The sequence below is a fragment of the Pinus tabuliformis genome, chromosome Q (genome assembly GCF_031772625.1).
Source record: "Pinus tabuliformis cultivar Carrire ecotype Pingquan chromosome Q, CPIR1, whole genome shotgun sequence".
In the NCBI taxonomy this organism is placed as follows: domain Eukaryota; kingdom Viridiplantae; phylum Streptophyta; class Pinopsida; order Pinales; family Pinaceae; genus Pinus; species Pinus tabuliformis.
The window spans coordinates 1,029,889,989-1,029,901,916 of record NC_142296.1 but is presented as its reverse complement, the minus strand read 5'-3'; the positions used below and the strand labels follow the sequence as shown (position 1 = coordinate 1,029,901,916).

At 38.8% G+C, this 11,928-nt stretch overlaps 1 protein-coding gene across 1 annotated transcript in view; it reads left to right on the top strand.

Moving 5' to 3' along the window:
- The first annotated feature begins 260 nt into the window (after window positions 1-260).
- Window positions 261-11,928, top strand: part of LOC149223001 (uncharacterized) — a 69,862-nt gene continuing 58,194 nt past the window's right edge. Inside the window, exon 1 of the mRNA XM_089383215.1 lies at window positions 261-655. Coding sequence (XP_089239341.1) covers window positions 484-655 — 172 coding nt within the window. The 5' untranslated portion in view covers window positions 261-483. The remainder of the gene's footprint in view (window positions 656-11,928) is intronic.

Below are 11,928 nucleotides of genomic sequence, written 5' to 3'. Positions count from 1 at the left end.
TTATTTAACATATATTTTTGAATGCATGAATAGATTCAAGACCCTAAAACACCAGAAAACACTTAGATTGTATTAATTAAAAAGCTCAAACTTACTATTCTAAGAAATCCTTATCAAATTTCAAGACAAAATAAACTAAACTGAAAAATATACCCAAAAAAAATATAAAATAGTAACACTACACTGTAGTTTTACCCCGTTAAATTGATTCCCATTCCTCACAATAAACCAAATTATTCTTAAAACAACCTTTTGAAAAAGTAAGAAATCAAACCAACATAAAGTAAACGATTTCTTGCCAGACGGGCAAAGAAACGCATTGTGTCTGATTATGAGGACTGTCATTCGAGCACAGCAAGAAGGAAGTCTTTGAAAGGTTAGGTAGTCTGGGTTGATAGCCCGACCTCTCGTGTTCACAAAAAAATCAATTGAATTGGAATAAGCATCGGCTCAGTTGAAGGAAGGAAGAGGGGTAAGAACAGAATGGCGTTGCAGTGGGTCTTTTTGGGGTATGTGGTGCTGGCGGAGGCGCTGGTTTCTCTGCTGTTGACATTCCCATGGCCGAAGATGCTCAAATCGCATATTGTCGCAACTGTTTCCTCTCTCCTACAGCCAGCAATAGGCGTCGTGCCCTTCGCCATTTTTCAACTCCTGGGTAAGTTTTTGCAACGATTCGATTCATATATGCATTGAATTGAACCTGCGGCCTCAGATCGGGGCGGATATTATATTAGCTTAGTTCCCATAGCATTAGAGCGTAGCTAGGGTTTCTGCGCGCAAACTTATATTTTTATTATCTCTTTCTAGAAATAAAAGGATTTTATATACATGACATTTCCAAATTCGGTGGCTTCGATTCAATGCGTATTCCACCATCTGTAGCTTCTAGATCCCTGACTTATTGGCTACTTTTAGTATCTATAAAATTGACATTCATCATGCTTACCGATACTGCCGCACATATAATACTTCTACTGATAACTACAATAGTAACATTATAGTGCCAACTGTCACTACTGTACTATTCAAGAATCAAGACAAAGATTACATTGCATGCAAACCAAAATACATAGACATCAGATATCTCTATTTGAACAACGGGAACTACCAATACTTTAGTAACAAGACTGGTTCTAGTTCTTGGGCAAGCGACACTGGCTGTCATGGCATTTAGCTGGAGGTTGCCGCTCTTTGGCCAGTTCTTACATGATGAATATAGGAGGCCTACGTTTAGACATTGCCTCCACCAGTATAGACAGATCTCTTAAAGTTTTTCTTTGAAACTCGCATAATGTCGAAAACATTACATGCCACTCGCTCTTGACTGTTATTGAATTCTCACATCTGGGGCAGCACGAATTCCAGGCTTTCTCTTATCTTGCGTTCAATGCTCTCCAAGCACTGGAACATATCCTTCTAGGATCCTTCTGCATTCTCTTGGACCTTACCGATGCCTCAGTGATTGCAGCATTGGACACTCTGCTCTACGTGCCACTTTTACTGTATGAGGTCACCCTTTGTGGGCGATGCCTGCCTCCATCTTAGTTTTTCTGCCATTCCCTGGTGTTGAAGGTATTTGGGGTGGGAGCCTACAAAGGAATCACTTTTGTTGGTCCTGCTAGTGCATTCCTAGGATGCCTAGGGCCTTTTTGTTGAGGAATGCCCAACTTTCTTATCTCCAATCTTTCACAGAAAAGCCGCCTTGGAAAAGAATTAAACAACAGAAAGGAAGAGTGGGTAAGAATTGGCCTGCCAGTACATATTATCAGCTCTAGGTGGTTCAGGGAGGCTGAGGCTGCAACGAGCTTGAGTCTTATTAGGGCCCGATGTACCATGGCTCTAACTGCAATAAGGAGCATGGACTGGCTCATCATATCTTTTATTAACTTCGATTTTGGATTTCCATAAATGGCATTATAATTAGCCATGTTTTTCAGGTTCTACCATCCTAATGGCCTTGCTACCTTGTAATAAAAAGTTCTTTTAAGGTCCCTTTCAATGTTTGGTCACCCCATGGGATTGAAACCTATGAAGTGCTCTTGCTTTCATTTTCCATGGGGAATCTGCTCTGGGTCATGAAATCTAGTCAAACTTTTTATGTTTTGGGTTTCTTCTAGTTCAGTAACCGGTTATATTTTCATCCACGTACATCATGATACAATGTACATGCTAACCATCCTATTTTCCAGCCTGTCTACCATTTGATTTGTGGTTCTTCTCACATGAATGAATCTAAACTTTTCCAGGTATTTCAATATTTCTGTAATCCATGTAATAAGTCTTGATCCTGAATTTCCCTAGACAGATCATGGTTCAAACATCATGGTCATGAACTTAGGCTCTCCCTCGACTGCTAGACAATTAAAATCCATACTCAGGCACTGCGTATTTCCACTAACTGATGCTCCTGTGCAAACTGAAATAATTATCTGGAACACTTTTAATGAAGGAATTATGCTTTATTTTTTTTATCCTTTGAAGCTGAGCTGTTTTTAACTACCTCATTTAGTATGAAACAAGTTGCGAATGTCTGAATTTTGCTGAATTGATTTGTTTTTAATTTTTTTTTTGTTTATAAATAAAAAACACTTATATTAACAGAATATAGATTTGCATGTGGGGAAGAACAACAACTTTCCCTAGAGTTGCACTACAAAATGGCCAATTAGGTAGCTTTAAGCCCAGATCTAATCTTATTATTGGAGGATAGCTTCAAATATCCACGTGCTTTTCTTATAGTAGAGTTTTTATGATCTATCTTTTTTTTTTTTGGTAGATAAGCACCCATGGGGATTTGAACCAGTGACCTATCGCAAGGAGTGCTTTAACAGTGCACCCATTCACCGTCAATTCAAAGCCCCGTGGGCATTATGATCTATCATAAAGTTGCTGATGATCAAAAATATATGCTTTCACAAAATTTACAAATTTGCTGTTATCAAAGATACTATAAGTAATGTCTAGCAGTGCTCAAAGTTAGAGCATAACATGGACATATATTTTGAGTGTAAAATGGTATCTTCTTTAGACACATGTGACCAATATAATATTATAATGTTATGGTTAGGGTTTAGATGGTTAAACCACCATAACGAACTCTGGGTAGCCTACCTCAGGCTCTTTTAGTTGTATTTCCTGCACCATCATTAATATATGTGAACACTGAAATCTATTATTCTATCCATTTATGTTTGTCTTTTATTGCGTTCTGTATGCACACATATGAAAGCCTATTAATCACGCACCATCTATATGTGAAAGTAATCAGATACGTCAAATAAATCAAGAAACTGCCACAAACAGAGTAAGGGGAAATCAAATTGTAAAAACTCCTTATCGACACCCAAATCATAAAAGCAGACATGTCAACCAGTCTGCAAATCCATATCAATTAGACTAGAAACAAGTGACTTATATTCCAAAGAATATTGATGTCACCATAACTCAGACTTATGGTAACAATTCATCCGAAATTTCCAATAATCGTAAGATTCCACAGAAGATTAATCTGGGATGGTTAGATCATTTCACAATACGACAATTTTGTACCACACTCAGAAGTTCATATCGTCTTGTATTGTCGAAAATGGCAGTTCCGAGAATTGAGAAAGACAAGAAGGCATTACGAGACAGAAAAAGATAAAGCATTGTCATCAATAAGCTTTGAGGACAAGGCTTTTCTAAAGGGGAAGACAATGTTATGAATATAAATAATTAATAATTAATGGTTATAATGATTAGTATACTGAAGAGGCATGTCTTTAAGGACATGACTATTCGTGAAGGGGCACCTGGTCTAGTATATAAGTAGGACCCTCATTTGTAACATCATATATATATATATATATATTTGTTTTTTGTTTTGTTTTGTTTTTTTTTTTCATATTCTAGTTTTGTGTGTGAGAATGACCATTGTTCATCTCATGATCCCTCACATATCAATGAAGAATAGTTTCCATGAGATGTGGACCGCTCCAATGAACCTATATCAGAGTGATATTCAAAATCGGAAAATGGTGTTTAGGGAGAAGCTTAGAAACCCCAAGATGATTGAATCAGACATAGTGGCATCATACCTAACTAGGATTCGACAAGTTCGAGATGAGCTTGGAGTTGTTGGGGGAGTTGTGTAAGAGAGGATGAACTTGTAAGGACAACTGTTAATTTTTGGTATGTTCTATGCTAGAGCAATTTATTTAAATTTTCACAGTTAGCAATCACATCATCATCACGATAAACTGCAGATAGAACATAAATATAAAACGCAGAAGACAAGCCAAGACAAGAGGACACAAGATATGGCGCAAGCCAGGGACAAACCCCACAATGTGTGGGGAAACCCTTTGATCAAATCTTCTTTTATCTTCAAAGTTCAGCAGAGAAAGAGAGAGAGAGTACATTTACAATAGAAGTCAACACTTTGACTTTTGATATCCGCATGAGATCAGTTGAAGACATATTGCTTCAACTGATTCTCTAAGGTGACTCGCTCAACTGTCATTGGGTTGCTCCTATCATTGAGCTACTCTTTGTCCCAGATTTGCACCTAATATTGCTGATCTGCATTTAATGTATGTTATGCTGTCCTCATCCTACAACATCCATCATCACTGTCTTACTGCTGCATCACTGATGTTTTCAGTACAGCTACCATCATTGATAACATCATTATTGTACCATGACTGTCCCTTGAAATTACCACAGAGGTGATCTCTGCATCTTCAAGGAGATCATGATCTTACAAGAACTAGATCATGACTTTGTCACTGATCATTCTTGGCATAGCTTCTTCCATTATGCTATAACTATCACTGTCATTACTATAGCAGCTCTTGACATTGCTTGAAACCTTCGTAACTGCTTCTCATGGTGCCCAGACTTCCAGTAATTTCCAACAATCCTTTTCAACATGATTGTGTAAGATATTTATGCTGAGACTGAGGTTGTACCTTAAGGATCATAGTGATCTCCATTAATCCGAGACAGGGAGAACATCAAGGGTTCTAAGTTCTTTACATCACATAGATTGCTTATGAAGTAGATCTAATGAGATTGTGATCTTACCTTTCATCTAGGCCGAGACTGTGATGGTTACTGCCTCTGTCATGAATATGAGACTCATTATCACTGTCACCATTGATGCTGCGTCTCACCAATATGCCAAGTTTGTCTTACTGTTTTATGCCACTTCAAGTATGTTTGCTTCCTGAGATGCGAAGTCACTTTCTAGCTCTTTCAAGCCATCCGAGCTTTCTGTCCTTAAACCATCTGATGTGCAGACAGACCTTTGATGCATGACTGCGGCTACTGCGGCTCACTGTGGTTATGTTATGTGACTGCAGCTACTGCGGCTCACTGCAGTTACCTTACATGACTGCGGCTTCTACGGCTTACTGCGGTTACCTTGGATCCACTGATCTATGACTTCTTAACTCCTGTTGACTGCGGTTTACTGCCACTGTTCTTTGTTCCTTTGAGACTGCGGTTTATTGCGGCTGTTCTTTGTTCCTTTGAGACTGCGGCTAGGTGACAGATAGATCCTCTGACCTGCGTATTAATATTTATGCATCTGAGAACATTACAACCTTTATTGACTGCGGCTCTTTCTACTGCAGCTAGGGCATCCAACGTATTCTCTTTTGTGTCTTCTCCTTCTCCAAAAACCCAAGACGTGGAGAGGAGGAGTTCACATGGAGAATGTGCTATAAATGACATCAAATCCTCTCTTATTTATACTAAAAATGTAGAGGTTGAATAGACACGTCGGTTGGGCTTCTAGAGCCTACATAAGAGCTGGTCGGCTTGACTATAATTACATAAACAAAATAAATTCATATCTCCATAAATACTTATCGGAATCGGATGATCTTTGGATCAATCCTACACCTCTCGACGAGAGGGATCCAATAAAAATATCAGCTGCCATAAATAAGCTGACCCACATGGAGTTTGGCCCTAGTTGCCAATTTAACAACAACCCTGAGCGAGTTCTCAAAACCTTGGGTTACCTTTGTGACAGGTGTTCTATCATGAGAAAAGATAATAGATTGGAACAGATTGTAGGATGACTTCACTCAAAAGGAGACATGGGAGAAACCATTGTCTAGAGGACAACAAAGAGTGGGCATGATGGGAATCTTGTTCTTGCTAGTTGGTCAACGAGGAGCAAAGGTTCGAGCAATAGGGATGAGGAGTCAACCCCACAATCTAAGAAAAAGAACTTGACTAAGGTCAAGTGGTTTGCTTGTCATAAGACGAGACATTATGCTTCATAGTGTCCAGAGAGGAAGAAGGGTGGAAAGGGTTGTCAATTGTCGCTTCATTAGTAAAAGCTCAGGATGAGTTTTCCATGAAGTTTGAAATAGAGTTCAAAATTGTTTCCTACCTTTTCTCAGGCACATTACCAGTGGGTGTGTGGCTACTAGACAATGAAGCCACATGTCATACGACAGTGGCACGCGAGTTGTTGGACAACTTGATCAAGTGGGACTCAAAACTGCATGTAGAGTTTGGAGTTGATTCCAAACGTCCAGTGAAAGGGGTTGGAACAATGATTTTCCAACTTCAGCTAGGAGGCAGGCTAGAAGTGAAGGGCATGCTATGGGTGCCAAAACTCAGGTGGAGTTTGCTCTTAGTCTCAATGATGGAGATGAAGGGGTTATGTGTAGCATTCCAGGATGGAAAGGCACTAATTAGACCCATGGGATCTAGCTCTGATGAGGGACATGTCACTGAAGTTAGACAGAGCAACCTGTATAGGCTAAAGGGGCAACCATAGTTTTAAAAACCAAAACCGGTGATTGACCCAATCCACCTATCAAACCGGTTTTTCAATTGGAACTAGGAAAATTGCACTAGTCACATCTCAATGAATTGGTCTTTTAAAAAATACATGAAATAGTTAATTTTTATGAAAACAAATTATTTTTAAGGTTTAAAACCATGATTCCAAACCATTAGAGACAAAATATACGAAGTTTGCTCATCTATATACCATGTAAGGGCGAATATATCAAAATGGCACTAAGTGCAATACATATCAACAACAAAATACATAATCAATGAGTCTCTAAATGACATTTAGAGTCCAAAAACAATGCTACAAGCTACGGGGCCATTGGCCTATTACAAGTCTACATATCAGTGATCAACATGATCACTCCTCATCAAACTCATCATCACTGTTAGCCATGGGATCTTCAACAGGAGCTACATAAACATCATCTGGCTCAAAGTTTGAGGACTTCTTAGATTCCTTTGTAACCTCAGTAGTAGTAGCAACATCAAAACTAGACTTAATGGAAGCACGAGTTGGTTGAGTTGCATGACTAATGCCTTCCATTAGTTGTTTGGCTTTGCTTGATTCAACTACTAGTTTTGGTTCCATTGGCACTACTAGATCTACATTAGAATCAACCCCCCTATTTGCATTGCATCAATATCAAAATCAACATCAAACTTAGCTGGTTGAGTCTCCACCCATTTTGATGATGGATCAATATCATCCAACACAATGGAATCTAGATCAGGTCTTCTGTTTATCAACTGGTTGCGCCTTAGTCGAAGGTTGTATTGCACGAAGACGAGATCATTTGATTGCTTTTGTTCTAAACAATTTGTCTTCTTCATGTGTATCTGCTTAAAAACAAACCGATTGCACTCACCATCAGAAACATTGCAAGTTTGGCTGAGGACTCTAACTACAAATTTTTGCAATTGAGGACACTGGTTGCCAAATGACTCCCACCATTGTGCTACAAAGCAAAGACACTAGTTAGTTAATTATACAACAATTTAGATTCTAAATTCATCTAAAAAAGCAAGTATTTATAGTTTGAATAGTAAACAATTGAACTTCAAAAATAAACAAATTGGAATTGCTTACCTGGTTGATCCACATTTTTTGCCATCTTTGCCAAGTTTTTGCCAAAGTTTCCTATGGCCTTAGTGAAAGACAGACAGTTTATGTATTTGTAACTAGTCATATTTGTTAGGGACCATGCACTCCAAGTAATCATACAACCCATCTCTGACCTCTCTAGTCTGGATTTCTCCTAGCAGAGCTATATAATGATATTTTGGGTTCAAGAAATACTCAGCTGCATGTATTGGACAATGGAGTTGATTGTTCCATCTATTGTCAATGATCTCCCAAATAGGCCAATATTTACCTACTTTATCTTTGTAGGCTACCCGTATCTGCTACTTTGCTTGATCAATAGCCTCATAGATGTATCCCACGCCCAAATTTTCCCCATCCACTAGCCGTAACACCTTAACAAGGGCTCGCCAATTTTCACAACCTTTGTGCAATTTTTTTCCAAAAAGAGTTGTCAAAAACTTTCTTTTTGGTGTCTTTGCCATCTTGTCTACGAGCTTACTGAGATTAATTCTATTCATCAAAAGAAAACATTTTCTGCAGCTTTTATTCTTGAAAATTGAGAGATTGCAATGCGAGGAAGTGAGTTGCAAATCTTGTAATTGCAGGCCTATCAAGCTCCTTGCCCCTAGTGTTTTTCCTCATGGTTGTATAGATGTATTTTGTGATACACTTGGGATGCTTTACATTTTTCTTTACCCACTCCACTTTGCCCATGTCCTCATGCATAAGGTCTATGGAATGTGCAACACATGGGCTCCAAAACATGGTCCCATATTTGGACTCTAGCATCTTTCTAGCAAGAACATAGTTTGAGGCATTATCTGTGATGATCTACACAACATTCTTCCCCCCCACCATCTTTGTCATCTCATTCAAAAGCTCAAATAAAAGGTTTTCATCCTTTATCCTATCAGATGTATCAACCGATTTCAAAAACTTGGTTCCTTGAGGGCAAGAAACAAGGAGATTAATGATAGTGTGGTTCTTTCCATTGGTCCATCCATGTGGCATGTTGGAAAAACATATTTTGGCCCATGACTCTCTATATTCAGTCAAATATTCTTCAATGGAAAAAATCTCTTTTTACAAAAGGTTTCCCCTCAAGTCATGCATACTAGGGCCTTTGAAGCCCTTTCCTACAAATATAACAGATTCCCACATAACTCGGTAATAAGGTGAGTGGGCAGCATTAAAGGGGATATCTACATCATACCACCATCTAGCAATGTATTGAAAAGTGTAGTATCCTAGGAAATTTTTTGCCCTAGGGTTCCTTAAGGATTAGGGTTTTAAAAAATTCCTTTTTTCTTATTCAAGAAATGGTACAAAAAAACTCAAATAATGTATTCTTCAATAAAGCAATACTGTCCTCTTCAACAACACAATAAACATTCAATATAATATAACAAAGCCAACAATACCAAAATAGTCTAGATTCAACAATTCCACTTTATTACAAATAATTCCAGTGTTATCTTGAACTCAACAAAGCTTAACTAACAAGAATATGAGATATTCTAGACTAATCCCTAATTTGGAAAACAAATCTTCTTGGAGTCTTGTACAAAAGGATATTCGAATAGCTTCAAAATGGGTGATCCAATCCCTGTTTCTGCCTGCGACTTCCTCCAAAACTTCGCTCAAATCTTGCCTCAATATGTACCAATTTTTTCTGTCGCATTACCTCAGGGAGATTCTCGGGTTTGTTACAATACCAATTCACTTTCTCGCATTAGCTCAGATGACCCCTTAGAGTTTTTGTTACAAGAGCACAAAATGTTGCAGAACACAAGTGGTCCTTGAATAACCTCAACAAGGGTTTGGCTTCCGCTAAAATTGCCCTCTGTTTACTGCTCCGAAAGCTCGGATTGCCCCAAGGTAATTTCGCTCAGCTTCAGGGTCTCGTTCTTCAGAGAGATACTTTGCCTCAATCCAAAAGCATTTGGCTTCAGAGGACACTTCAACCTGCCTCAAATTGTTCTATCTCTACCTCAAGAGGAAATCGTATGGTTCAACCTTAGAGAGTTTGATCTGCTTCAAGAATTTAGTTATGTTTTTTTCCTCAAAATGACTGGTCCAACATTAGGAGAGATTCAAATACCCTAGAACTTCGTCCTTTGCCTTAGAGAACTTTTGTCTTGCTATCGGGAGTTTCCATTACCTCAGATGACCTTGATTTAGTCTTGGCCTCAAACTTCAACATCATAATCTGTTTTCTCCAGATAGATAATTTCCTTGCTTTTGCCAGAACATAATTAAAAAAAATACTAACTAGGGTGGAATCTTTCACCACCGAAATTAGTAGGGGAAAGGGTTCTTAAAATCCATAGAGCCTCAGGCTCAAGAAAACAGAGACAATTCGATTCTAATTCGATTATGCCTCAAATGAATCTAACCCTCTTGTATTATAGATTTCCTCGAGGGGGCTTTTCTCCTTAATTATATGAGTGGGGTTCACAAGAAGCCCCAACTTTGGGTTTTTTTCCCCAATTTCCTCGAAACTTGCTCTCTGCTGCCCAAACGTTGGGTATTTTGGGGTTTTCACCTTTATTAAGGACTATAACCTACGGGGTTCGGTAGGCTACTTCGTCCCTTGGGCCTGTTACCGCTCAAACTAGCTAGGGGTGCTAAGAGGGGTCCCTATAGAGCAACTAGGTCAAGTCGCAACAATGGAGCAATAGCCCATTGTCACCTCAGCTAAAGCTCCCTGCTCTTTACGGAATTTCACTGATGGGAGGAGTCCCGATATGAGAAGAATCACTAGGAAAGATAGATCAATGATAGGACATAAAGTGATTCCAAAGCCTATTCACAAGAGAGGCTCAGATGAAAAGATTACTTGCTTTAGAAGCAAGATGTATGGCTCTCTAAGAAGGGCTAAGAGGATACCTGGGTCTAGGGTTGAGAGGTATGTCTTGATAAGAGGTGCCCTAAACCAAAGAATCCTAGAAGAATAGGGTTTCTAAGCAATCCTTGTGAAGTTGGAGTTACAAGGTTGTGGGACCACAAAGAAGCCCTAGTGGACCCAAACAAGGTCAAGGGTTTGGGGTTGAACAACAAACTAATGGACTTGACCAAGTTAGGGAGGAGAAGAGGATCAAAGGAATTAGGTTTCTCTTGAAATTTGAATGCAATGATCCTGATGAAGGTACTAACCCAAGGAAACCTAGGAAGAGAAACAGTCTTTGAGCTAGGGCTTGCAATATCTTGAGATTCCACCGTCGGATTAACCTCAAATTTGGAGGACCTCTTAAGAAGACCCCAACGCAGTTCTTGACTGATTTTCAAGGATTTTTGATAGCTAGAAACAATTTCATCTGATGCCCTGGGAAGCCTACTAGGGTTAGTCCTTGGAAAAGGAGAAGAGGTGAGAAGAGTTTTCTTTTGATGATCACCTAGGACTAGACCAGTGCCTAGCCTATTGGGAGAATGGAGTCTAATGAGATCAATGTTTAGAGAGGCTTATTCCCAACCAAGGAGTCTTCTAGTAACTTCGTATGGCTCTTGAAGCTGCAACTAGGTCACTAGTAGAATTTACACTTCTTATTGTTGCAATTGATGACTTATCAAGGCAAATAATGAACATTCATGTACCCCTAGGACAATAATTCACCATACTTCACAATAATCATATGAAAAATCCCTCACAAAGACAAGATTAACAACTTCGCATTAGCATTAGGGCAACTTCACCAACTTCATGAACGAAAATATTTCATAGACCATTACATGAGACAAAGTACAAAATAAAACATGAAAAAGAGTACTCACAAGTATAGCGAAATTATTCCAATCATCAAAGTGCAAGAAAATTGAAGCTCCAAGACAAGAATTAAGCTCTTCCAAACATCGAAATGCATTAAGAAACCAATTCGTCCATCAACAAGGCTAGCGAAATTCCCAGAAGAAACAATGATCCAAATCCAAGTGATGATCAAATGGAATGATCATCACATCAATATATATCCTCCCTAAGGGGTTCAATTTGCCTAATTAGGCCTAATAATGCCCCAACTAATAAAATAATGTGCAAAAATAACATAACT